At 50.3% G+C, this 26,029-nt stretch overlaps 2 protein-coding genes across 5 annotated transcripts in view; one reads left to right on the top strand and one right to left on the bottom strand.

The window, feature by feature from the left end:
- ABL1 (ABL proto-oncogene 1, non-receptor tyrosine kinase) overlaps positions 1 to 17,510 on the top strand; it is a 145,282-nt gene extending 127,772 nt beyond the window's left edge. For all 3 annotated transcript variants that reach the window (XM_063081852.1, XM_063081853.1, XM_063081854.1), the window contains exons 5-11: positions 4,280 to 4,364; positions 5,557 to 5,734; positions 7,552 to 7,736; positions 9,919 to 10,071; positions 11,277 to 11,366; positions 11,696 to 11,860; positions 13,817 to 17,510. In XM_063081852.1, the coding sequence (XP_062937922.1) occupies positions 4,280 to 4,364; positions 5,557 to 5,734; positions 7,552 to 7,736; positions 9,919 to 10,071; positions 11,277 to 11,366; positions 11,696 to 11,860; positions 13,817 to 15,537 (2,577 nt within the window). In that variant the 3' untranslated portion in view covers positions 15,538 to 17,510. The remainder of the gene's footprint in view (positions 1 to 4,279; positions 4,365 to 5,556; positions 5,735 to 7,551; positions 7,737 to 9,918; positions 10,072 to 11,276; positions 11,367 to 11,695; positions 11,861 to 13,816) is intronic.
- Positions 17,511 to 22,602: 5,092 nt separating this feature from the next.
- QRFP (pyroglutamylated RFamide peptide) lies at positions 22,603 to 25,593 on the bottom strand. 2 transcript variants are annotated; one of them, XM_063082619.1, is made up of 2 exons: positions 25,547 to 25,593; positions 22,603 to 23,671 (listed from the first exon to the last, which is right to left on the bottom strand). In XM_063082619.1, exon 2 carries the CDS (start codon positions 23,669 to 23,671, stop codon positions 23,261 to 23,263), a length of 411 nt encoding a protein of 136 aa, XP_062938689.1. In that variant the 5' UTR covers positions 25,547 to 25,593; the 3' UTR covers positions 22,603 to 23,260. The 2 variants fall into 2 exon arrangements, with proteins under 2 accessions (XP_062938689.1, XP_062938688.1); XM_063082618.1 differs by lacking the exon at positions 25,547 to 25,593 and adding an exon at positions 24,976 to 25,057.
- Positions 25,594 to 26,029: the final 436 nt, after the last annotated feature.

The raw sequence follows: 26,029 nt of genomic DNA, 5'->3' as shown, positions 1-26,029 counted from the left end.
CTGCTGGCCCCTCAAAGGGCAGAGCCTGAGCCTCCCTAACCAGCAGCGGAGCAAGGCCCTACTTAAGGCAGCACTGGGTCACAGACCTTCAGAGCAGAAGACAGGATGACGTGAAGGAAGGAGGGCACTAGGCTGACCCCTACAGACAGGAAGCTGGAATTACAGCAAAGGCCCCTGGACTGGGAACTGCCTATTGGAGTTTTGACAGTATCCGGCAGGACGCAGGCATTGCCACACCTGTGTGCAGTCGGTGTTAAAGGCAGCATGTGCTTGAGAGAACCAGCTCCAAGGCTTAAATGAGCCGTGTTCCAGAAATTTATTTGTAACTCAGTTTTTTTCTGTGAAACAGTTGTGTAAGTAATAGAATTTAGAAAAGACTGTCTAATTGTGGCATTAAGGTTGACTCACAAACTGACAAACTTACTATTAAAATGGTGGAAAATAACTATATGTTTTTTGAGTGAGTAGTATATGCACATAATACTCTCCCACCCTCAATTTTTGCATTTTTCCTGAGTCCACGTGTGTAAACCTTTTTTTTTTTTTTTTAAACCATATGGCACATACTGTACACATTGCCCTATACCTTCTATTGTCCACTTAATGTATCTTGGCAGTTGGTCCTTGTCAGCACATGTAAGGCTGTGTTTTTTTTATATGGATGTATTTTAATGTGGACCAGCCCTCAATAGACCTTTGTGTTATTTTCAGTATTTTTCTATTATGAACAGTGCCACAGGGATTATCCTTGTTTGCACATCTGCGAGACTGTCCTGGTGGGTCAGTTCCTTAGAACCACTAGGTCAGGGACCATGTGCATTTATGGTTTTGATTGAACTGTCACAATGCCTCTGAGGAGCTCGTGACAATTTGCAGTCCACCAGTGGTGTTGAGAAAGTGCCTCACAACACTGTGTGACTTGGTTTTGGTTTTGGTTTTATTTTTTTCTCCCAGGAAGTAGATTTTATCGGGGAGCTCCAGAAACAAACAGAGAAGAAAGGGCTCCATGACAGCGTTCACACTTGGCAGTCACATGCATTGGTTCTCTGACTTTACAAGAAGGGCTGTGCATCAGGGACGGAGGCTGCGCCATGCCCACTCTTGCAGCAGGTTCTCCTCTGGCCGTGGAGCTGGATGCAGTGGCACCATTCACGGACCAGAGTTCCTGGGGTTCCTCTCTGAGGTGGCTTCTCGCGGCTTTTCACTTGAGCCTTAGCTCCCACATCTGCCTTGGGTCACCCTCAGTCAAGCTCAGAAGCTGCCCCGTCTCTCCAGTGTGGTTTTAGTAAAAGGCGAAAGATTTATACGATCTGAAGAGAAACCAGAGTTCCAGTGTGGTTTTAATTGCGTTCATCCCATTCCATCTGCTAGGTGAAGGATGGCACTTCACCGTGCTTGCCCACATAGCATTTGGTTGAGAACCAGAAACAGATGTGGAAACTGATGTGTCTGTAGTTAAGAGCCCTGCTCCAGGCCAGGGATCCCTGCGGAGAGGGAGGCTGGCACCGAGAGCTCTAAAGGCTGTGCAAGAGCAGCTGGCTGCTGAGCCACTTCCTTTTTATGCTGCATAGAGAACCTACACATGCAGGTGAGCAAAAAGGAGATGCTTGATTAGAAGATACATGTGAGATCTCAAGTCTGGGAGAACATGTCTGTGAGAAGACAAAAAAAACCCAGTATTCATTAAAGAACCAGCCTTTCTTTCATACAAGTACCACCTTTGGTCTGCTTGTCAGGAGTAGAGACCAACTGTTTAAGTAGCAGTAAAAGTGAGCACCACTGATAGAGTGTGAGCACGTTCCAGGCACCACTCTGGGCACTCTGTGCATGAGGCAGATGCCGATATTCCCTCCATTTTGTAGATAGGAAAACAAGTTCAGAGAGGGCAAGCAACTTGTCAAGGTCACACAGCAGCAGAGCTAGATTGGTATAATTGACAGGTCATCCTCTTAACCACTCCACTGTAGCATCCAAAATGTTCATCCACATCTGGGCCGGGCCACTTCATCCTTTTGAAGAGAAGCTAGTTGACCCATCACCCTCCTAACAGGCACAGAAGAGACAAGGCTGGAAATTCACAGCTTTCACTCAAAGCATTTCCTTCACACTGACTCATCTGAGTTAGTTTTATTTTACTATGTAAATGGAAGGATTCTCTTCCAAAAGATGATGTGAAATTTTTTAATAAAAAAGAAGGCATGTCACAGGAAAGCATCAGGGATATTTCCAGTTTAACACAACTACAAATCTAGGTCGCTGCTAGTAGCTTAAATTATAAATTGAAGTACATCTGATTCCAGCAGGGGGAGACAAATTCACACCGATTTTTCTCAACAAAAAAAAAACCAAGGAATTATTTATACTGTGCTTGTGTGTATGTGTCTGTGTGTTTGTAAAGAGAGAGAAAGACAGACACACAAGAAGATGGGTGCCTTTGCAAACCGTATTGCTCCTTTTGCACGTTTATGCCTCTCAAGATCTATAACATGGGGCTTTTAGAAAAGGGTCAGTAGCTATAAAAGCAAATATTTCTGAAATGATTTCACTGTGCATGGTTTATTATGTGGTGCTTTAAAAAAGGAAAACTCCAGTTGTCTAGAAACCTTCATTCAAAAGCTGCTTTTTGAACATAGTGTTGGCCAGGCAAAGTTGTTAAAGCCCCAGTCCTGTATGTGAACAGCATCGAATCCCCCAATTATGGCAGGCAATCACTCTCCAGCCTTTGACATTAGTGTGTCACCCTGGTAAATCAGAGCACACCACGCCAAAAACAGCATGGTCTGCTGAGCATGTTAAGGCGCAGAGAGGACTCGGAAGAATTAGACAGCCAGTGAGGTGGCTGCAGGGCTGTTCTTTCCCCCTGTACAGCTTGACGCAGTGACTACCAACGATGCTTAATTGACATTAGGAGGGGCTCAACATTTTTAAAGAGCAATAAATTGTTTCTAAGTTTCAGGCTCACAAAGCCCTAAGCTAAGTGATAATGGGCTGACACATATCCTCCTTGGTCACGCTTCGCTTGTAAACATGATCGACCAAAGCAAGAAGGCTCTAAGTAAAGGTTGACCCGTCCTCTGGAAGTCTTCCCCATGTCAGGGGGAGGCACTGGGGCAGCCACGGTGAGCAGTACAGTAAGGACGCTTTAGCTCCTTGTTTCCTGAAGGGATAGGAACAGTGTATAAGATTCCACATTTAACATGAAGTGGATAAAGCTTTCCTCTTTGGGGAACGTAGTTTTCAAGAAGTTCACTTCCAATCCCCCCATGCAGTCTTTCTCTTCAGACAAACTCAAAACTTCATGTTGAAACGTGGAGGTGTCTTGCTTCTTTCTTTGACCTTCATAGCCAGATCCTCACAGCTGAATATACCATCTCAGTTATGACCCACTTGCTGCTTGTTTTGATGATTGGTTCAGAAGACATTGGCTTTTTCAAGTCAAAAAGAGGCTGACTGATGTATGCCAAGGCCACAGCTCTGTGTGATGGGGCCAGGTGCCGCAGGACTTCAGACTCTACCCTGGACTGAAAAATGTGAGGAAATGTAGAAACGTCATCTCATTTGCCCTGGGCCAATATCTTTTTCTCCCCGTTGGCATTTAGGTACTATGGGCTTGTTAAAATGTGACGTATACTGATGGTACTTGTGAATCCATTGTTAGGGTTGCTGCTGGTGAGGATTATTTTAGAATCTGAGTAATTGACCTGACAGATCGTGGTGATTGCTTCATTAAGAGCCCCATGACACTGCATGCGTAAGCAGTTCAGCATCCTCTGTTTCTGCCATATTTTGCAGTATCTCTTTTTGTCATCAGGGTGTCTCCTCTTAAATGGGTACTTTCAGATCCCTCAAGTATTTTTTTTTTAAATGTTAAGTGTGTTAGGACCCCTGAGAGACCAGATATTCCTTAGGAAATAGGGCCATGTTTGTGGTGGTGGTAGCCTCTACACATCTCCCCCACCCTGGTGGACTCCAGGAGTTGGGGAAACACTTACCCCTGCAGAGCAGCCACCAGAAGCAAGTTATCAACATGTGCAAGCCAACTTTGACCTGTTGCCCTGCATAAGAATTCCAAAGTTCATCACCAAAGGGGAAAATTCTTTGTGGCATTGGGGTGATAATCAACTGTCATGGAACCTGTCCAGAGCAATGTGGCTGTAGAAAAGGTGGTCCCGGATGCTTGTATATTGAGGCTACAGTTTGTATTAACCGTTCAAGTCATACTTTCCCACTTAAACACTTCCTTGCTGAAATAATTTCACCTCTTTTTTTCCTTCTACAGGAAGATACCATGGAGGTGGAAGAGTTCTTGAAAGAAGCTGCAGTAATGAAAGAGATCAAACACCCTAACCTAGTACAGTTACTCGGTAAGTGAGTGCACACCGAAGAGAGGGAAGCAGACCCTGTGGGGTGACACAGACACTGTACATGAAGTGACGAATGGCTCCCTGCGTTAAGGTTCTGATTTGGACCTTCTGAGCTCTGTCAACATTCAGCCGTTGGTAAACAGAGGCCTGTGTGAGATGGGGAATGTGTGTGTATATAAGACAGACAGAATATGTTATTTTTATTTTTATATTATTTTATTTTTTTTAGAAAATATAATTTTATTAATATTATTTTTTACATTCTAGGATGTTGCGGAGCAGTTGGGCCGGATGGGGAGAGGGGAAAGGGGAAGGAAATGGGATGGAAGAAGGAGGAAGGAGTAGGGGGAGGATGGAGGCCTGTGGCACCCCCCTCATTCCCACAGGGGGACTGGAGGGCTTCCAGTGGTGGCTCGGTCATTGCTGGCTCGGTCATTGCTGGGCTGGGTGCAGGTGTCAGAGGGGTGTGGAAAAAGCCCTCACCCCCACCATCCCAGCTCAGGAACCCAGGGCCCTTCTTGCTGCGGTTTGGTGGTCGTCACTGGGCTAGTTGCACACGTCAGGGGGGCATGGCCAAGGCCCACAGTTCCCTACTGCCCCAGGTTGGGAGAGCCCAGGGCGCTTCCTGCAGTGGCTCGGTGGTCACCGCTGGGGTGGCTGCAGGTGTGGGGGGTCATGGCCGAGGCCTGAGGCCCCCCACCACCCCAGCTTGGGAGAGCCTAGGAGGTTTGCTGCTTGAGAATATGTTATTTTTTAAATGGATACCTAAAAGTAGTAAAATGCAAATCTCAAATTGGCTTCTGAAACTTGAGAATTTTCAAGAGTTTTCTCACAGAAGTGATTCTGTGAGTAGACACAACTGTCAGAAATAACCAGTTGGGGGTAAACTAACCGTGGCTTAGGTTGTTTCACATGAGGCCTGGTCTTTGCTTCTGAACTCAGTGACAGCCTCTTCCTGTTTGTAAATTCAAGTTCCTTGGCTTGAGTGGAAGAAAGGCGTGTGGCCCGTTTCTCCCACGGAAGCGCCAGCTCAAGGCACAGGCATTTAGCACCGTGTTAGAAGTGGGGCTGGGAATTGGGGGCAGAGCCAGCATCTCTTTCGGAAGCCTTTTCCTTTGGTGTCAGTTCTTTTCAGTGTTTGTTCATCTGGGAGTAGAGCCGCACACTGAAGCCCCCAATGTCTTGTTGGCAGGGGTTTGTACCCGGGAGCCCCCATTCTACATAATCACCGAGTTCATGACCTATGGGAACCTGCTGGACTACCTGAGAGAGTGTAACCGGCAGGAGGTGAACGCCGTGGTGCTACTGTACATGGCCACTCAGATCTCATCGGCCATGGAGTACCTGGAGAAGAAGAACTTCATCCACAGGTAGGGGCCTGGCAGAGTACCTGAGCCACAGAGCCACCGACTGTGGAGCCAGGCAGCCCTTTGCAAAAAGCCCCAGCTATGAGGTCTTATGGCTTAGCTTCTAACTTTAGTGCTAGTAGCACAACAGACCTTGGAACAGAGGCAAACACTAGGTTCCTGACATAGCTGGCTTCGGGCTTGCATCCAGGGCTCAATTCATCCAGGCCTAGACCTAACCCAATGGAGCAGTTAATCCCCGGGTAGGGATTATTTTGCTTCTGAACCATTTTGGACTAAGTGGAACAGTAAATGAAGTTCACAAAGGGCATCCTTCCTGATAATCCCAGTTCCCTCTGAGACGAAGTGCTCATTGTCCCTCAGAGGCCAGCGCTCTGGAGCAGTTGGCATTGCTGTCGCACAAACTCGTGGTAACAGCCATTGCATGCATGGGTTCTGTTTTTAGTGCGTGTAGTTTTTTTCCTCCCTTCTTTTTATTATCATTTGATTCTCCACTTAACCTGCTGTCATCTGGCTCAGGGATGTTTCCGCGATTGTCAGAACTGTATATGTGGAGGCCTAAATTAAGCGTCTTGGCAGTTTTAGAGCCCGGGGTGTTTTTGACCTTCAAGTGTGCCACAATTATCTTGGTCTTTGCATTCTTTGCTGGTGGAAATGGCTTCCTAGCAAAGTGACGGCCTGTGCAGGACAGAGCCTGATGGGCTTTGCCGTAGTCTTTTATACAGGATGTTCTCCACGCCACCATTGTGACCTTTCCTACCCAATTAACTCAAGTATGAAACCTCTACATGAGATTTCATAGTGACAAATAAGAGTAGCATGTGTGAAATGCTGGCGGCTCCTTGTAAGACAGATTCGCTATGCTCCATGAGCACCTGATCCAGAGGCTCCTGTCACTCAGGAAAGTGAACCCTCTGATGCTGCAAATTGAGATTTCTTGACTTCTGGTTTGCCTTGCACGGCTAGGTCTGTTCCCTGCTCATTCGGGCAAACTTAAAATGCTTTGCCAAAATCCTATTAGGCACAACTCTTCTGTATTTAATTTCTCTCTCGTTGCTAATAATCAAGCTGCTGTCACGCAGCCGTCGCCTTGAGCTGCTGCCTCTTCTCCTGCCTCCGTCCAGATTGCCTTGTGATTTCATGGTTAACATCCATGAACCAGAGATTAGACTCCTACCTCCCTGGGAGAATCAGGAGGCGAGAGGAAGCAGATTATACAGAAGAGGGTTTTAGGACACATTTGGGTACGCATCAGGAAGGAAGAGAAAAGTAGGCAATACAATTTGGGTAAAGAATGCCATGGCTTGCTTTTATTTTGTCCTTCAAGTCTGGATATGACAAGTCAAAACTCACTTGATGGAAGTTTCCAGATTGAGGTCTGGGCTAAGCGTTTATTCCTTGTGCCTGCCATGGAGTGGCAATAACCACACAGACACTTAGATCTAACACTATTTTCGAGGCATCGGTTGAAGCACTTTACATACTAATTCGTTAACACACACAGCAGCCCTAAGAGGTAGGCACTGTTATTATCGTCTTCATTTTACGGATGAGGTACCTGAGTCCCAAGGTAATTACTTTGCTCCAGATCACAGAGCCAGGGAGCCCTCTCCCAGCACCACCCTTGGTTGCCTCTCGCTGTAGTGGGAGCTTGGGGTGTGATGCTGAGGGACTGGGCCTGCTCCCCAGTGGGGCATTAATACAAGCTTCCAGGGACTGGACTCAGTTTGTCAGTACTGCACCTTTACTCAATAGCGGAGGGTTTGTGAAGCTGGAAAGTTAGCCAGGAACTCTCATGGATGAACCTTCTCCTTTCTCAGAGATCTTGCTGCTCGAAACTGCCTGGTAGGGGAAAACCACTTGGTGAAGGTGGCTGATTTCGGCCTGAGCAGGTTAATGACAGGGGACACCTACACAGCCCACGCCGGAGCCAAGTTCCCCATCAAATGGACTGCACCTGAAAGCCTGGCCTACAACAAGTTCTCCATCAAGTCTGATGTCTGGGGTAAGGGCTGCTGCTGCCAGGATAGTCCACACCAGTGAGGGAGGCTATTTCCCTTCTCTCCTGGCTTTCTGCTGCCTCTTTCTTGCTCTTCTATTTCATTTTCTTCATTACTTAATTCTCTTACTTATTTTATTTTTTTCTTTCTCATTTTAAAATCCTTTCTCCTCTACTTTCTTTCCAAAATAATGTAAAAGTGAGCACTTTCTTCCTAAATGATCCAGAATTATTTATTTATTTTTTATTTTTATTTTTTTTAACTTATTATCTTTATGTCTTCATTCTAAGTTTGCTGCTTGGATTTGCTGGGGCAGCTAGCAGACCCTACAGGAACTTACACTCTTCCTCTGTCGGGGGAATGCTGTTTGGTTTGGGCTTTAAGTAGGATAGTACCCATTGAAGTCTCGTGACAGTTTTTTTTAACGACTTTTTATGTTGACAAATTATAAACATATACTAAAGAAGACAGAGTTGCATAAAGACGACAGAGTTGAGCCTGTGGACCCGTCACCCAGCTTTAGCAATCATCACCTCAGGGCAATCTTGCATACTCTGCACCCTGCCCACTCCCCTGACCCTTATTGTTTTGAAGCAAGTCCCAGACATCATATTATTTTGCACTAAAATATTTCAGTATGAGTCTCTTAAAGATGACTTTTTTATTAGTATAACCAGAATGGCACCCCTGAAACTGGCAGTAATTTCTGAAATTTCTCAAATATCCAGTCAGTGTTCAAAATTCCATTTGAACCATAAAAATTATACTTTTTTTTTAAGAGTTTGAACTGAGATCCAAATATAGTTCACATGGTGCGTTAGTTGATCCGTCCCTTACGTCTTTCCTCATCCCTAAGTTCCCTCTGCATCTCTTTATCTCCCTGGCTGGTTACTTACTGGAGAAACTCTGTCATTGGTCCTTTAGAATTTCCCACATTCCAGACTTTGCTCATTGTACCCCGTGGTGTGATTAATTACGTTTGTTCCTCTGGCTTCAGTGTTCCTACTAAATGGGTAGTTGGACCGAGAGAGCTTGAGCACGTTCAGGTTTGACTTCTTTTTTTGTTTCCCTAAGAGTACATCAGAGGAGGTGGTGTACTTCTGTCAATAGGTACATAATGCTTCATTTTTTCTCTTTTTTGTGATTTTTTTTTTAGCAGTTAATGATACCCAGTGCCTAGATCCACTAGTTTGCTAGGGGTTTTCTAGATAATAATTCTGTAATTCTGTCATATCTTACTCATTTATTAGCAGGATACTCCTATAAGAGAAACTGTCCCCCATCTGTTTGGTTACTCAGTGGTACAGTTTGTATAGGAAAAGCAGGATAATGCTTTTTTGCCTTTATTTACCAGTTTTTGAAAAAACAAGTTGGTTTCTTAATACCATTCAGTGGTGACTGATTAGGTTTTTGTTGTTGTTTGTCTTTTGTAGTATTATTATGAACTCTTGGATTTAAATATATTTGATATGTTTTAATCCATTGTGGTCATTTTCCTTTTTAACCTTTAGATTGTCTCATCTTTGGCCAGTGGGAACTTCAGATTACCTCCTGATCCTTTTGACATTACCCTTATAGTCTTTTATAATGTCCATGCTATCCAGAATAACAAAATATTCCAGGTTTATTCCCTTCCCCATAATTGAAACACCTGTTTCTCCAAGGAGTTCTGGTTCCTTTAATGGGAAATGGAATTTCCAGGCCATAATCTGGGATTCAAAACTTTCAAGTATTTTATAAGTTTTATATGAAATTTTTAGAGTTGGAAGGAACCTTGGAGATCAGCTTGTACACCCAGAAAGGAGTGGTGGCCTGTCTTAGGCACATGGCTAATTGGGCACAGAATTATGAGTAGAAAGGGGCCACCTAACTTCCAGACCTCAGTTTCTTCTAGCATATGCCCCACCTAGCAAGATGGCCACATTGCCTGAAGGACCCCTAGGGGCTGATAACCCAGTCATCTTCTCTCCTTCAGCATGTTTTTTTCTGTGGGGTGAGTGGAACAAAACTCATTCCGTCCTGTTTTGTCCTGGGCTGTTGGTAATTAAGAGCCTTGTAAAATGTCAGTGCCTGGGCCGCTTCTGAGGGTATAACTTCTGGCACCTGCTGCACAGTTAACCGGTTTAAATGCAGTATAGTCATACCTTGCATATCTTGAACAGCCTTTTCCTTTCCTTTTCCTTTTAGCCTTTGGAGTATTGCTTTGGGAAATTGCTACCTATGGCATGTCACCTTACCCGGGAATTGACCTGTCCCAGGTGTATGAGCTGCTGGAGAAAGACTACCGCATGGAACGCCCAGAAGGCTGCCCAGAGAAGGTCTACGAACTCATGCGTGCATGTGAGCCTTCCCCAGCCTGTTCTAAAACGTATATGTGGGCATTGTAAGAAATTCCAACAATGCAAGAGTTCATACATAACATAAAAAATTGAAATATTCCATTTGCTCTCTTCGTTCCCATTCTTCAGAAGCAACTAATGTAACAGTTTGATGATATTTTTTTCAGACTTTTCTCAATGCTTCTATATACCTTTATTTACAGATAGTATATTTGTGATTTGTTTTGGGGTTTTTTTTGAGCAAAAATGTATTGATAGATATTAAACCTGGGTTTCTTATTAATAAATACAGACTCCTAGGCCATACCTCCAAACATTCTGCTATAATAGCTAAACACTCCAAGTGAAGTTTATCTTATTTATGAGATATTTATATGATCATTCCCTCTACTTTTTTCCCCACCCAGTAGGATAATAGTCATGTCTTCCCATGCCTCCTGTATATTCAGGTCTCTCTTCCTCTCTCCCCTCTTATTTTTATATAGGTGCTTGGCATTCCTTTAAATGGATTAATTCATTCATCTAGTCCTCTTTTGATGAGCATTTGGTTGTTTTACACATTTGTTTGGTTTTTGCCATTGTAAACACGGCGGGAATGAACATCCTGTCCATGCATCTGTGCACTCCTGCTGACATTTCTAACACTTGAACTGTCAATTCAGAGGACTGTGTGCATTTAAAATTTTAATAAATTTTACCAAACTGTCTTCCAAGAAAGGTTATACCAATGTCTACTTCAATCAGAAGTGTGCGTGAGTGACTTTACATCTTCACCAACATGAGCTTTATCAGTCCTTTTAATCCTCATTTTAGTCTTGATTTAATTAGCATTTCTTCACTGAGGAGGATTTCAGACTTTGATAACCATGAGGTAAAGATGAGATAGAAGGCAAACTATTTGGCTTAGTAATTTTCTACACCTACTAGAGTGGGGTTGGGAAAAATATATTTGTAAATGCAGTTCTTGCTGTGAATGTATCTCTGGGGTTTTATAATCCATATTTCTGCCAGGATCTAGTGTCTTTTCAAATTCTTAATGTCTATAATAGGACACAGTGGCATGCATCATTTTAACTTGTCACAGCAAAAGATGGTTAGCAGGATTGGAATGCTTCTTTCATTTCCGGACTTGTCCTTGAGAATTGCTAGCCCTGTGCTTGCATGCAAGGCCGCATGGATGGTCTGACTTGGCTCCCGTCTGTCCAGGTTGGCAGTGGAACCCCTCTGACCGGCCATCCTTTGCTGAAATCCACCAAGCCTTTGAAACAATGTTCCAGGAATCCAGTATCTCAGATGGTAAAGTACCTGTCCCCAGGGTGCCTGCAGCAGGTTAAAAGGTTGGTTTGGATGGTAGAGGTGTGGGACTCCAGCCCAGGGCCTTCAGTTCACTTCCTGGGCCAAGTTATCTGAGACCAGAAATCCGGGCAGACATGGGGAGTGTTGGTCTCTGTCCTCTGTAGCCCTGCAGGGTTCTTACAAATGCTGCTTCTACAGCATTTGTGTCCCTTTCCTGTAACTGTGTGTAGACGACCACTTATCTTAAAAAGAAAAAGAGAACCACCATACCAGGCTGATGCTGTTACTGATGGCTGCTGGGTTTTGTTGTGTGTGTGTGTGATTCTTAGAAGTGGAGAAGGAGCTGGGGAAACAAGGCATACGAGGGGCTGCAAGCACCTTGCTGCAGGCCCCAGAGCTGCCCACCAAGACAAGAACCTCCAGGAGAGCTGCAGAGCACAAGGACGCCAGTGACATGCCTGAGACGCCCCACGCCAAGGGCCAGGGAGAGAGCGGTAGGTCCTGCCCCCACCCCCATCCCACCCCTGTGGTTCTTCCACGTGGTCCAGGGAGAGTCAACACCCTCAGGCCAACGTTGGCAGATGGCAAGCTGTGAATGGGACCCATGCAGAAGGGTAGGCACATCCCTCCTCTGTGGTCCAGCTGGGGAAAGAGGAAGGTTCTCCTCCTACCACAGCACCTGCTCCTCCTTCCGGGAATCATTTAAGAGCCGTTGGCTTTGGCAGTTAGTTCCATCAGTAGGCAGAGGTGCCCACGAGGCCTCCTGAGAAACGAGCCCACCTTTTCATCTATTATTCATGGCATCTGTGGTTGCTCTTTCAGGGCAGATACAACAATAATAAATATTGAACCAAACAGAGCAGCTTGTTGTGAGAGTGCTGGTATGAAAAAGCTCACTGGAACTCAGTGGAGCCAGGCGACGCCTGCAGTACAGAGCTAGTGTCCTCAAAGCTCTGGGAAGAGCGTCCTTCCTGTGCTGTTCCCTAGGCGAGAGAGGGAGGTGGGATCAGTTCAGGAGAGGTCTCGAGATAGTATCAAGAACTGGGCCGGCCCCGTGGCTCACTCGGGAGAGTGCGGTGCTGGTAGTGCTGAGACCGTGGGTTTGGATCCTATATAGGGATGGCCAGTGCGCTCACTGGCTGAGCACGGTGCAGACCACACCGTGCCGAGGGTTGCGATCCCCTCACCAGTCAAAAAAAAAAAAGATAATATCAAGAACAATGTTAGCAAACGTTTATCTAGTGCTTCCTACATGCCAGGCTGTGTTCCCGAGTTAGTGGTTGTCCCCCAAAACCAGCAGCCTGGGTTCTGGGCAGAACAACTGAATGGAAGTATCCGAGGGTGGGTGCGGCAACTTTGGAGCGGCTCCCAGGGGATGCTGATGGTAGACTCGACTCTCAAGGCCCACAGACTGGGTAAGCAGGAAGGGACAGGACAAAGCCAAGTGTGAATGGAGGCTTATGATGGGATGTTTACACAGCAGAATCTATAGATCCCAATTTTTTTAAGCATGTACCCAGCTTAGTTAAAAAAGAAAGTTGAGCATGCAACTTATGTATATAGTACATAAAGTGTGTGTGTGTGTGTGTGTGTGTGTGTGTATATGTATGTATATATATATACACACACTGCTACAGGAATATAGTATGAATATTATGATACTTATCAAAAATATACATTTAAAAGGTTTACATAAGAAATAAATCCAAATTATATTTTTTTGCTTCCACACCCTGCGGGATCCTACTGTTGAGCCACTTTGGAGGCAGTGGCATCTAGACTGTCCTGGACCGTGGACCCTCTGTCCTCCCATTAGTCATGGTTTCGGGTGATTGAGCAGTGAGGAGGAGGAGAGGCCACTGTGGAAATGCTGTGCTTCCTGAAAGCCTGGTGGCAGCTGGTCGTGTTCACTTATGCCCGTCAGCATGCTTCTGAGGGTGTTCCGATGTGGTCGCACGGTGAGCCGGGGGTGCCGATCAGCCGCTCAGCCCTGCGGTAGAAATGTGTATAACTCATTCGAGTTTCGCTGTCTTTGCCACCTTCCGACCCCTGCTTGGCCTTGTCGTTTTTACCCACCAGAGAGTAATGCTGGAGGGTCTCTGCTTTAAAGTAAACCTGTGCGGGGGTGAGGAGGCCTGGGCCATCCCAGCCTTTTGTTCCTCTGTCTTCAAGAAGACAGACTTAAGCCTTTCCTAATGACAACACTAACAGCAGCGATGGCACTTATTGAGAAATCCCAAGCCCAGAGCTGTGGCAAATGCTCCATGTCCACTGTCCTCCGTTTTATAGTGAGAAAGCTGAAGCTGAGTGAAGAGAAGGAACTTGTGGGGGCCTTGTGGCGAGTGGGAGGCAGAGCTGGTCACCAGGCCCAGGCCTGTGGCGTCAGCCCGAGGCTCGCCACTCCAGAGCCTTCGGTCTGCGGTTGCTTAGCGCTTCCCGCTGTGTTTCAGATCCCGTGGACCACGAGCCTGCTGTGTCTCCACTGCTCCCTCGAAAAGAGCGAGGTCCCCCAGATGGCGGCCTGAACGAGGACGAGCGCCTTCTCCCCAAAGACAAAAAGACCAACTTGTTCAGCGCCTTGATCAAGAAGAAGAAGAAGACGGCCCCGACCCCGCCCAAGCGCAGCAGCTCCTTCCGCGAGATGGACGGCCAGCCGGAGCGCCGGGGGCCCGGCGAGGAAGAGAGCCGAGACGTCAGCAACGGGGCGCTTACCCTCACCCCCTCGGACACGGCCGAGCCGGCCAAGTCCCCGAAGCCCAGCAACGGGGCTGCTGTCCCCAATGGAGCTTTCCGGGAGCCCGGGGGCACGGGCATCCGGTCTCCCCACCTGTGGAAGAAGTCCAGCACGCTGACCAGCAGCCGGTTAGCGGCCAGCGAGGAGGAGGGTGGCAGCAGCTCCAGCAAGCGCTTCCTGCGGTCCTGCTCGGCCTCCTGTGTGCCCCATGGGGCCAAGGACACAGAGTGGAGGTCAGTCACGCTGCCCCGGGACTTGCAGTCCACTGGGAGACAGTTCGACTCCTCCACATTTGGAGGACACAGAAGCGAGAAGCCAGCGCTGCCCCGGAAGCGGGCAAGTGAGAACAGGTCTGACCAGGTGACCAGAGGCACAGTGACCCCGCCACCTAGGCTGGTGAAGAAGAACGAGGAAGCCGCTGACGAAGTCTTCAAAGATGCCACCGAGTCCAGCCCAGGCTCCAGCCCTCCCAGCCTGACCCCAAAACTCCTCCGTCGGCAGGTCATGGTGGCTCCTTCCTCAGGCCTCCCCCACAAGGAAGAGACTGGGAAGGGCAGTGCCTTAGGGACCCCTGCTGCGTCTGAGCCAGTGCCCCCCACTAGCAGAGCGGGGACAGGCACAGCCGGAGGTACCGGCAAGGCCCCCGCCGAGGAATCCAGAGTGAGGAGGCACAAGCACCCCTCCGAGTCACCCGGGAGAGACAAGGGGAAGCTGTCCAAGCTCAAGCCCGCCCCACCGCCCCCGCCCCCGGCCTCCATGGGGAAGGCCGGGAAACCCTCTCAGGGTCCGAGCCAGGAAGTGGCTGGGGAGGCGGCAGGTGCCAGCACAAAAGCAAGATCCACGAGTCTGGCTGGGGATGCTGTGAACAGTGACACCACCAAACCTGCCCAGCTAGGAGAGGGCCTCAAAAAGCCTGTGCTCCCGTCCATACCAAAGCCACAGTCGTCCACCAAGCCAGCGGGGACCCCCACCAGCCCCACCCCTGCTCCCTCCACATTGCCATCAGCACCCTCCGCCCTGGCAGGGGACCAGCCGTCTTCCACTGCCTTCATCCCTCTCATATCGACCCGCGTGTCTCTTCGGAAAACCCGCCAGCCTCCGGAGCGGATCACCAGCGGCACCATCACCAAGGGCGTGGTTCTGGACAGCACTGAGGCCCTATGCCTCGCCATCTCCAGGAACTCTGAACAGATGGCCAGCCACAGTGCGGTGCTGGAAGCTGGCAAGAACCTCTACACGTTCTGCGTGAGCTACGTGGATTCCATCCAGCAGATGCGGAACAAGTTTGCCTTCCGGGAGGCCATCAACAAACTGGAGAATAACCTCCGGGAGCTTCAGATCTGCCCGGCGACAGCAGGCAGTGGCTCGGCAGCCACTCAGGACTTCAGCAAGCTCCTCAGTTCTGTGAAAGAAATCAGTGACATCGTGCAGAGGTAGCAGAAGCCTGGAGTCAAGCCAGCTGGAGCTGCCTGCAGTGCATGAGGGCTCGCCTGTGCCCATGACGGTGGCTGACAAAGGACCAGTGAGCTGGGACCTTGGCCCAAGGGCTCTGTGCCAGGCGGAACCAAGGGCCCCGTGGAGTCCAGCCCAACTACCTACATCGTGCACCAACTGTCCTCCTGCACCTCCCTCTCCCCAGCCTGGGCTCCCTGGGCCGCCTGCATCCTGGAATTTTATCTGTGGAGTTCCTGCCATGTGGGCTGCAGTCAGCACGCCAGGGGCCACCAGGCTCCCACCACCTGGTACCTCGGACTGAGCCCTCCAGGCCAGCTGGGGCCAGCCACAAGGACGGTCCTGCTTGTCCTCCTCTCTGGGGAGCCGCTTCCTGGCTGTGCCTTCTTGTGTTTCCCCAAGAACAGGAGCTGCACCAAGGCCTACGCAGCGTTGCCCCCACCCACCCAGTGGAGCGAGCACCTGTACTCACCATCCTCATGTCACGTACGCTGAGAACATGTGTCACGAGCCACATCTCAGGAAGGTGTGCACAGCCAGGGCCACTAGCGGGTCACTGCCCTCCTCTGCTGCCCAAGGCTGAGGCCTCTCATCATTTCTTCATGTGAAGGACAGCTCTTGATGTGGGGGAAACAGGGCACTAAAGCCCACCAGCCTTTGGGTCCCAGATAGGTGGGAGCTGAAGAAGACCAAGGTGTGGGTAGTGTCCTTGTCAACTTTCCCCTCCATGTCCCAGAGCTTGTTCTTGCTCTCTTGTGATGAGCACTGCAAATCCTGGAAAGAAAGCTAGAGTCTTAAAGGTGGCAGGGTCACTGCTGCTGCTGACCCCAGCAGAACAGGGGCAGGGAAGCGGGAGGCGGTGGCTGGCTGGGGGAGCAGCTGGGCTAGGTGTGCGGTGGCCCAGGTGAACCTGCCTTTCCCACATCCAAGCACCCTGCTTGGTCTTGATTTCTGACCAGTCCCCTTCCCCTCTCCCACTCCTCTATGACAAAGTAGCTTCTTGCAGGCCCCTTTGTGCCGAGACAGTCTTTCGTCTCCAGAGTTCATGAAGCAAAGCTCTTCCTCTGCACAGCTGCCTCTGATACAGACGGAGCTGCCATCGGGCACCAGTGCACAGACAGGAGGAAAAGGACTGCTGGCTCCAAGGGCCAAGCCAGTGTCGGCTGCTCTCTTAAATTGGGTGCATGTCTTTTATTTAATTATCACGAGCAACACTTAGCCTAATGTTTCTGTGGGGGTCATCAGGGAGTGTCAAAACCACAGAGGAAACCCCAGAAAGTATTTCAAAGAGCGGGCCTTGGTGTGTTCTCCCCCAGCTGCTGAGGACCGGAGCTGAGGAATGGAGACTGTGACTCACGGGGCAGGGCTTGGGTCTCCTCGACCTTGACCTAGAGCAGCTGACTGAAGACAGGGCAGGCACCCACCTGGGCCTTGCGTGGACCAGGGAGCACGACCCTCCCGCTCCCTGTGTCTCCTTGTGCCAGCAACCTCAAACAAGCCCTGTTTTTACACTAATCACCTAAACTTGTGTTTTATTTTTCTGATAGAGATGGTTTCCTCTGGATTGTTTTATGCGGTTCTCACAGCGAATCCCCTCTTTGCCCCCCAACAGCTGTGCTGCCCAGCCTGGGGGAGGTGCTCCGCACCAACAGTGGCCTTGCAGACAAAGCAGACCGACCTCCCCCCACCAGGCTCCCCGACTGCCTGTTTCCACGAGGTACTGGTCTCTTCTTTTTGTTAACACGATGTGCCACTATATTTTACATTTATACTTGGTATTACACTCTTTTATAGACTTGCTCTTTTATAAATGATGTGTAAATAGTTCTCCACTCTTCTCTGTTCTGGAATGCCTCTGGTGTCCCCACCCCCCTTATTTTCTTGGTCCAATACATTTTGTTTCTGTATATGACTCTGTGTTTTTTGAATCCAAATCTCCCCTCTGTAGTATTTTTTAAATAAATAAGTGTTTACAACATGAGACTTTCTGGCAGGTTGCTTCGGTGTGTAATTCTTCCCTGGTCTTCCAAGCCATTGCATACACGTGTGGAGGGCTGAAGTGAAAGCTGTTGTCCTGCAGGGCCAGAGTTGGGTTCTGCAGAACAGAACAGTGGCGGGATTGCTACAGGAACGTCTGTGTCCAGCTGCCTGAGGTGTCCTGAGACTGTGGCCTTACGGGCCATCGCACATGCATTTTCCCTGCTGTGTGTAGGCCCCTCCCCTGCCCTTGGCACTTATCGTTGACAGCCCAGCTTTCACCAGCATCCCTAAGACTGGGTGGTACCACCATCCAGGCCACCACAGCGTCACTGAAGTGGGGAGGAGGTGATGTTCTGAGCTCCCCACTGGCTGGAAGCGTCAGTCCCTCCCCACATGTGCCTTTCCTCCCTTCACATTTGAAACCACTTTCTGTGCCTGTGCTCAGCCTCAGGCGCCCCTCACTGACTTGGGTTCGACTTGCCGGGTGTCTTATTTCTCTGTGTGCGTGAGGTGGAATAGAGGGGTGCTGACTCTTGAGGGCCAGGAAGGCCATTCTGGGCTGTGCCACGGCCCCCAGGGGCCTACCAGGTGGGGAGTGCTGACTCTTCCTCAGCTTGGTCGCTGCCTGACAGCTTGGAAAGGGGAAGTTGGGAAAGTAAGTAGCACTCTCTGCTAATGATACTTATTAAGCCAGCAGACTTGTCAACGTTTGCAGATCCTGCTCACCAAAGCATATTGAAGAGCACGGTTCAGTGAAGCCTCTACAGGAGACCTCGGCTGCGGGGGAGGAGGCTGCTGCGGCCACAGGCTGGGGAGCCCCTGAAGTGTGCTCATGGGGCGCCCGACCGGGTTCTCCTCCTCTCGTTTCACAGATGAAATCAAGGCCACCACGTTCCTTAGTGGTTGAGCCATAACTGAACTCCCAAGTCTGGGGCTTTTCTGCAGCCATCAGGGTCTGCTCTTGAGTGACTGCTCCCAAGTCTGAAAGAAGACATAGAACGATCTGGTGACAGACACAGCTGGTGGCTGCTTCTGTGTGTCAGATGTGGACCATTCACCAGATCCTCACAGCAGTCTGTCAGGCAGGGCCTGGTGTCCCATTTTCCCAGTACTGAGAGGCAAGATTCCTTGTCCAGAGTCAGCTCCCACACAGTGAGATCGGTCACCTGGGCAGATGTGCCAGTGTGGAACAAGACGCTTCCTGTCTCCCAAGTAGGCATCACTTGTACCGCCCCAGTTTAGGGACCTTAGTTTGGTCTAGCCATTCTTTTTTTTTTTTTTTTTTTTTTTTTTGTCTTTTTCGTGACCGGCACTCAGCCAGTGAGTGCACCGGCCATTCCTATATAGGATCCGAACCCGCGGCAGGAGCGGCGCTGGGCTCCCAGCGCCACACTCTCCCGAGTGCGCCACGGGCTCGGCCCTGGTCTAGCCATTCTAAGGGTCACATATGTCTTGAGAATCTAATGAAAACTATGATCCCAGCCCCCCAAAAATGCACCTGTGTGCGCACACACAACAGTTACCAGACAATTTTGAGTCCTGCCCTCGAGGTCCTGAACCAAGGAGTACTCGGAGCCAAGCCCACCACAGGGGTCGGCAGCTACTGTTGATGTTATCATCACAAACACGAGCCTCAAGTGCCAGTAATTTAAAAAATCAAACAAACAACTGGAAACAACCCAGATGTCCATCAACAGAAGAAAGGATAAATAAGTTACAGTGTGTTCACGTACTGGAATGTTATAGCGTGGTGGGAAGGGATGCACATCACAATGTGAGAGAATCTCACAAACACAACATTGAGCAGAAGCCAGACTCCAAGTGGCCACACCGGAGCTTCCATGATCTAAAGGGCACAGCTCGTCTGTGGCATCAGAAATCAAGGAGGGGGGCCGTGCCGGGGGTGGGGGGTGCGGGCGGCCGTGCCTGCTTGGGGCACAGGACAGTCTGGGGGCAGGTCATGCTCTGTTTTCTAGTCTGGGTGATGCTGCCTCGTGGGTGTGTCACTTAGTGAAACCTTGTCAGTCTGCACTCTTAGAACTGGCACACATTCTGGAGGTATGTTATATTCGGTGAAAACGTTCGTAAATTCACAGCTCACCTGTGAGCACTTTGAGCATTTCAGCTACTCTACAGACACTTTCTGCATTACCACATAAAACCCTCACACCTTTTTTTTATGGGGAGGTTCTGTCACTGTCCGCCTTTGATGGATAAGGAAGCTGAGGCTCAGAGATGTGAAGCAGCATGGCCAGGGTCACACAGCATGTGTCAGCTTATGTCTGCCACAGCAGACTAATTTGCAGACAGTGCAGATGGCCACAACGTGACCAGCAGAGAGCTGTGCTCCAGGGCCTGGCTCCTCCCTCCATAATCGAAGAGAAGCAGCCGGGAAGTAGAGCTAGCCCAGCCTCCCAAGTGGCAGGTAGTTATAGGAGGCGTCCCTAAATCCAATGCTCTGGGGAATCAATTTCTGAATTTTGTCTTGGGACAGAAGCCATTGGGTGGGTCAAGACTCACTAACCACAGTGTCCACCTGTCAGTACCTGCTCTCATCCCTGGTGGTTACCTAACATCTTGGGCAGGTCCTCCTGCTCTAGTTAATGTCATTGCTGTAATCAGGGACATCTCTGAGATGTTGTCTGGGAGGGTATTGCCACGAGGCTAGGGAGGTCAGGGTGACAGCAGCACAGGGGACGCCCTGGTTCCCCGCTCGGAGGGAGCAAATCCCTTGTCCAGCTTGGGGTCTTTAATGAAATCTGCCATGCAGCATCTTGGGCACTGGGGCAAAGCTAGGGTGAGGTGGCTCTTCTCTTGTTTCCTACAGCAGCTGCTTTATGGCTGGCTGCCCCCAGGAGTCTTCTTTTTTTTTTTTTTTTTTAATGTTTTTATTACTGTTTCAAACATACAGGAAAATATAGACAAGTATTTCCCATCCATTTTAATAGCTAAATACCTTTAGCTATTCATACCAAGACAAAGACATTTTGTGTCTTGAATAACCATCACCAACAGATACAAACAGTTCTCAGGTCTCTGGGCTGGAGGCGGGCGGGCTGCCAGGCCAGGCAGAGCCAGCCTGGACTGCTCAGGGGAACGTCATCTCTCCACGTCCAAAATAAACGTTTACCAAAGAGTCGCACCTTCACTGATCTGAGAGGAGTAATCTTCCTCATCGAGGAGAGAGAGCGAGGGGCATGGGGTTGACAGGGCAGGGGGTTAAAGAGGGAGTTTAGCCGAATTCAGCCGGAGCTGATTTTAACAGATCAACGCCCTGAGCAGTCTGAGTGTTCTGATTTTCAGGGCTATTGAGCTCGAATGTATAAGCAAACTGCAAAGGATAGCTTTGTTGGTTTTTTTTTTAATGACGAAAGCATAACAACAGTCCTTTGAAGGCCTCCCCCACCCCCTTTCTTTACCCCAGGTCTGTCCATCAAGGTTAATCTAATCCTGCTAAATTAAAAACCAGCCAGCGCATCCCCGAAGTGTGCATAAAGATATGCAGGATAGCGAGGCCTTGGTGTCCTCCACATTCTTGAAACTAGTGACCATGGGCGGCTCCTTTCTCAGGGTAGAAATGGGCAAGTGAGGGGTGGCCAGGGGACCTCGCTCCAGGGCGTCCCTCTCCTTTATATGTGTGAATGAGCTAGAGGAGGGGTAGATCCGGGTACTGCCCCACACTTATGGTGGAATGCACACTGTTCATCCACCCTGTGACTTAACTCCTTAGCTCCAGGGCTGTTCTTACACATGACAACCCCGGGGACATGTCCATCCCTGTCAGTGTCACATTAGCAGAACGTGACAACATCCCTTTGCAGGAAGCATCCTGAATCATCCCTTCCTGGGACAGTGGCGGAGGCCAAAGAGAGGGTGAGGTGCCTCCCAGACTCTGGTGTCAATGACTTGTCCCCAGAGCACCAGCCTCAAGATGCAGGGAGCATGTTCCAAACCTAGGGGAGCCCTCTGCTTTTGTGTGGGATGCAGCGAGGAGCTCTAGGAGAAGGTGGCCTGCTCTACATCAGGTGATGTTCCCTTCCCATCTCACCACCCCTTCCTGCTCCCCAGTCAGCCTGGCTCTTGTGCGGCTCAGATCTGTCACCCCTTAATGAAGTGGCTTTCTGGCTGCTGAGGATTGAGAGCTGCTGCTGGGGAATGTAAGTCACTAATAGAATGAAAAACACTGTGAAATACTCCGAGGTACCAAGCTGGGCCCAGCCCAGTGTGGTTCTAAAAGGCTAATAAAAATCCACCAATTAATTGTGACAGCTCAATGGAAAATTATTCAATTGTGAACAGGGGCGAGCTGCAGCTCGAAAGGAGGAGGGAGAAGTTGCCATGGTAACATCAATGTGAGTTCTCATCTCAGCAGTCGGAGCCAGCCCAGGAGTGAGCAGCATCCGATGGCCGCATGGGGGTGGGGGGGTGGGGACGGGATGCGGGAGGCACCAAAGCCGAGTTTGAAATGCGTGCTCTGCCTGGCCCCAGGCCTGCGGCCACCCAGGCTGAGCACACTTTCCCTGGGCTGGAGAACTTGTTTACCAAATGATCCCCGTTCTTTTTCTTTTTTTTAAATGATGACCGGTAAGGTGATCTTAGCCCTTGACTTGGTGTTGTCAGCATATAAGCAAACTGGCCATCCCTATATGGTATCCGGGCCCATGGCCTTGGTGTTATCAGCACCGCACTCTCCCGAGTGAGCCACGGGCCGGACCCAAATGCTCCCTGTTCTGAGAAAACCAGGGAAGGAGCAGTCAGTGGAGGAGGGGAGCACTCCCGACACCCTGCAATGTGTTTCCTGTACCTCTAACCCATGCCACTTAGGGGAAGCTAGTGTGTGGGCACAGGCGACAGGATTCCCGTTTCCCCAAAGCTAAGGTGCCTGCAGCTCAGGAAACCAAGCTCCTAGTGCACAGAGGACCTGTAGGGAAGAGGCCAGCACTCCATTATGGTTTCGCAGTTGTTGCAACTTTTATTTCAAAGGATACGCACAACACATATGTGGAATACTTGAAATGCAGCCTTGCTACAGCAAAAGCGTATTCCTTCCTAGTTCACTTCCCCGGAGACTCTTGGCTTGGCAAACCTTGTGCCCTGGAGAAAGACCACTATCAGAAGGGCATCTCCACGCCACAGCAGGGCTCTCCTGCCAGAGGGACCTTGCGTTAATGGGATGGAGAATGAGACTGGGTGTTTTTTTTCCCCATTTTTAACTTTCAGAACCACACTCTGTACCCAGCAGAATGTACTCGTTCGTAGTTGCACTTTGGATGTCAGCAGCAGACGTCCCTATGGAGACTGTCAAAACTTTGATTACCCCACTGTAATCACTCAGTCCACCTACCTTCAACTCGGAGCGAGCACACCAGCACCACTATTCATATTCATGGCCCTGCAGCAGCCTCCACGCCATGCCACTGGGCTCGAGGACTGCTCAGAGTCAGACCACCAGAGGAGGAGGAGGGGGCTGGGGCTGGAACAGACGGTGGCATTGTCTTCCCAGCCAAGATACGGCTTGCTTTGGGTCACCTCTTTGACACTATCTAGTTTTTTCTTCAGCAAAGTTGGAAATCGCAAGTAAGCACACACCTATCCAATCCTACTGCTAATACTTCATTGTAATAATGCCGACACCTTCTCAGTGTCTTGGCGTTTGAGCTGGAGGAGAAGCAGGAGTGAAGATGGGGGCGGGGTCGTGAGCAAGGCCCTTCCAGGAGGCCCTGGCACTTCACCGCCTGCCGAAGCGGAAGCTGAAGCCGCCTTTTTTCCTGCTGTAGCCGCTGAGCTCCTCCGCCAGGTTCCCAAGTGCGCCACCACTAGCCTTCTCGCTGTCATCAGGGAGAAGGCTAGTGACCTCGCTGCTGTCCTGCCTCCCAAAGCGGAACCTGAAGCCGGCGTGCTCTCGGCCCGATGTCTGCAGCTCCTTGGCCATGAAAAGCAGAGCCTGTGGCTGTGGAACCCTCGGCCACCCGGAGGAGCTCCACACAAAGTGGGGTGGGTGTCCCTCGGCCAGGCCTGCTCGGCTCATTCCAGCTCTGATGCCCCCCATGGCATCCGCCAGCTCTCTTCGGTCCAGTAGAGGAAAGCAGGCACCCAGTGGCAGGAGGAGGAGGTAGGACAGGGAGGACGGGCTCATCATCTGACCCAGAGGAAAGAGAGGAGGGAGTTACAGGCTGTCTACAGGCCCCGGCACAACTACTGTCACTTCCCAAGGCTGAGCAGCCATCAGGTGCGAGCTGGAGACTCTGCTGAGCCCAGCTCCCAGTCGGCCTTAGGGACCAGGCCTCGGTGTTCTCAGCAGGCTCAGGAGCTGATTGTATCAATCAGTCCGGTTCTCACTGTCCTGCTGGCCCCTGGATCTGACTGCTGTGGCGGCGTAGCACTGTAATACCGCTGCTGGATAGCTCAGAGCAGTGCCAGGTGGCCCTGCAGAGCCAAGCGAATTTGGGTTTATTTTTCTTTTATTACGATGATTGACTCTTGGGCCATATCATCTCAGAGCTGTGGGGTGGAAAGTTAAAAGCCTCGATCTCTCTTAGTTTTCATCTTGATGATAAGTGAGTCTAGCTAAGCTGTTTAGCTGGGGCACTCCGCTAATGTCTCTCTAACCTGAAAACGAGTTGGTGGCCCTGGCCTAACTCGGACACCCACCTCGGGAGGAGCATGTGAACGTGGCTGGGGAGTGGATGATCTCTATTGAGCACCGTCATTGTGCCAGGCCCTGAGCTAAAAGCATTACGTGCATGCTTGTACTTCATCTTCACCATGAACTTGCCTCATAGAAGACTGTCAGAAAGGCTAAGAGGTTGAGGCCAGGCCACACAGCTAGAAAGTGGAGGCTCTGGGTTCACGATGCTCACAGCCAATGGTTTCTTGACGTGCAGACCCACGCACAGCTGACATAGTCCTCTCAGCCCTCCCATGGAAGGGTGTTATGTTACCCCACTGCACAGAGGAGGCATCAGGCTCAGACAGGCAAGGTGGCTTGCTCAAGACCTTTCAGCTTTATGTGACAGAGCTGGAGTTCAAGCCTGGACCTGACTCGACTTGGCTCCAGGATGCAGCTTCATGCGCTGCTATATACACGTGTGACAGCCAGGGGACCCGAAACAGAGACAGCACTGCCCAGACACCCCTGCCTCAGCAGTAATTGCTCCCTTCCCTCGCAAAGGAAGCCTTTTCTTTAGTGACTGTGGGTGAGCCGGAGCAGGCGCGTCCTCTGAGCAGCCAGGCTGAGGCTAGACCAGAGAGCACTAGCTCTGGAGAATACAGGGCAGGACTCCCCAGAGCTCTTTCCAGAAATGGCTCCGTTGAAAACATTCCCAAGAAGTGAGCTAAGCCCGAAAATTAAAAAAAATAAGAGCAACCCTGCAACCCTGCTTTCTACCCAAGCCCAGCTCTCCCAAGCGTCTCTAGTGCCCCAGGGCTGCAGCGACCTCTCACCTGCCACCATGGAAGCCTTTCCATCCGGGCCCAGGCAGAGTGGGGCTTTTCACGAGGCAGTTTTCTGTGGGGGACAAGCCCTGTCCCCTCCTCCCCATAGAAAGCACTTTGCCGATTGCTGTGTGGATGGGGAAAATTCCATCCCAGGTGGAGAAGCACACTTGGGATGGCCTCTGAGTCTCTAGGAAGGAGGCATCTTGATGCAGAGCAGGAAGTGGCCCTTCTCCACTTTGGGGAGGGGGTCATGGACCCCTTCAAGAACTTGGTAGAAACTGGGGACATTCACCACTGAAAATGGGACCCCAGCACAAGTCAGGGATCCAGACCCCAACATCTAGGAAGTGGCAGGAAAAGCCCAGGCTGGAAGACCAGAAGCCTAGCCCTGGCAGGGTGGCTGTGGCCAATCTCCGTGCTGCTCCGGGCTGTTGGTGAGGCCAGGTGCTGGTCTTCACCTCTCTGGGCCTTCCCTGTCCTGTGGTTCTGTGTGCCCTCTGGCTGCCCATGCCTAGCTCCTTATCTGAACAAGGGCCTGAGCCAGAGTTCCTGCTGGGGACAGGGCGATTGTACTCACCACGCTGGCAGGGCTGCTCCCAGGAGGACGGGTGGATCCCTGGGCTAGGGCTGGGCTGGGCAGAGCTGCTTTGGGTCCCTGTCCAGGAGGTGTGGCTCCTGGGTTCTCCCTGCTTTTTATAGACGCCTGGGTGTCCTTGCAACCTTGCTCTCTGATTGCTGTGCATTCCTGACCCTGGGATTCCATTGGGGATGCTGGTGGTGAAGGAGGGGGCAGTGCTGGCTGCATTGACAAGAGACACAGGCCAAGCAGGATGTGGTCTGATGACATTTGGATGAGATTGGCAGCATCATTAACTGCAAATTGCAGGCACGGACCCTCAGGTCCCCTGGCAGAGGCACCAGTGCCCACTCTTAATAATCCTGATGGTCCTGCCTTTGTTAGGTCGCCTCACTCCCCAGAGAGGACATGGGGTGGGCGGATGTCCACACCTTGCACACCCACTGCCCAGCTGGCCTGACCGCTCTCATGGGCTGGAAACTC

The sequence above is a fragment of the Cynocephalus volans genome, chromosome 17, assembly GCF_027409185.1.
Source record: "Cynocephalus volans isolate mCynVol1 chromosome 17, mCynVol1.pri, whole genome shotgun sequence".
Classification (NCBI taxonomy): domain Eukaryota; kingdom Metazoa; phylum Chordata; class Mammalia; order Dermoptera; family Cynocephalidae; genus Cynocephalus; species Cynocephalus volans.
The sequence above is the reverse complement of the archived record's forward strand: the minus strand, read 5'-3'. Positions and strand labels throughout refer to the sequence as shown.

Coding starts and splice junctions, on each gene's coding strand:
- QRFP (XM_063082618.1), bottom strand. CDS start 24,999: ATGGAAAGGCTTCCATGGTGGCAG. Junction 23,672..24,975: donor AAAGGCTTCCATGGTGGCAG/GTGAGAGGTCGC, acceptor CCTCTGGGTCAG/ATGATGAGCCCGTCCTCCCT.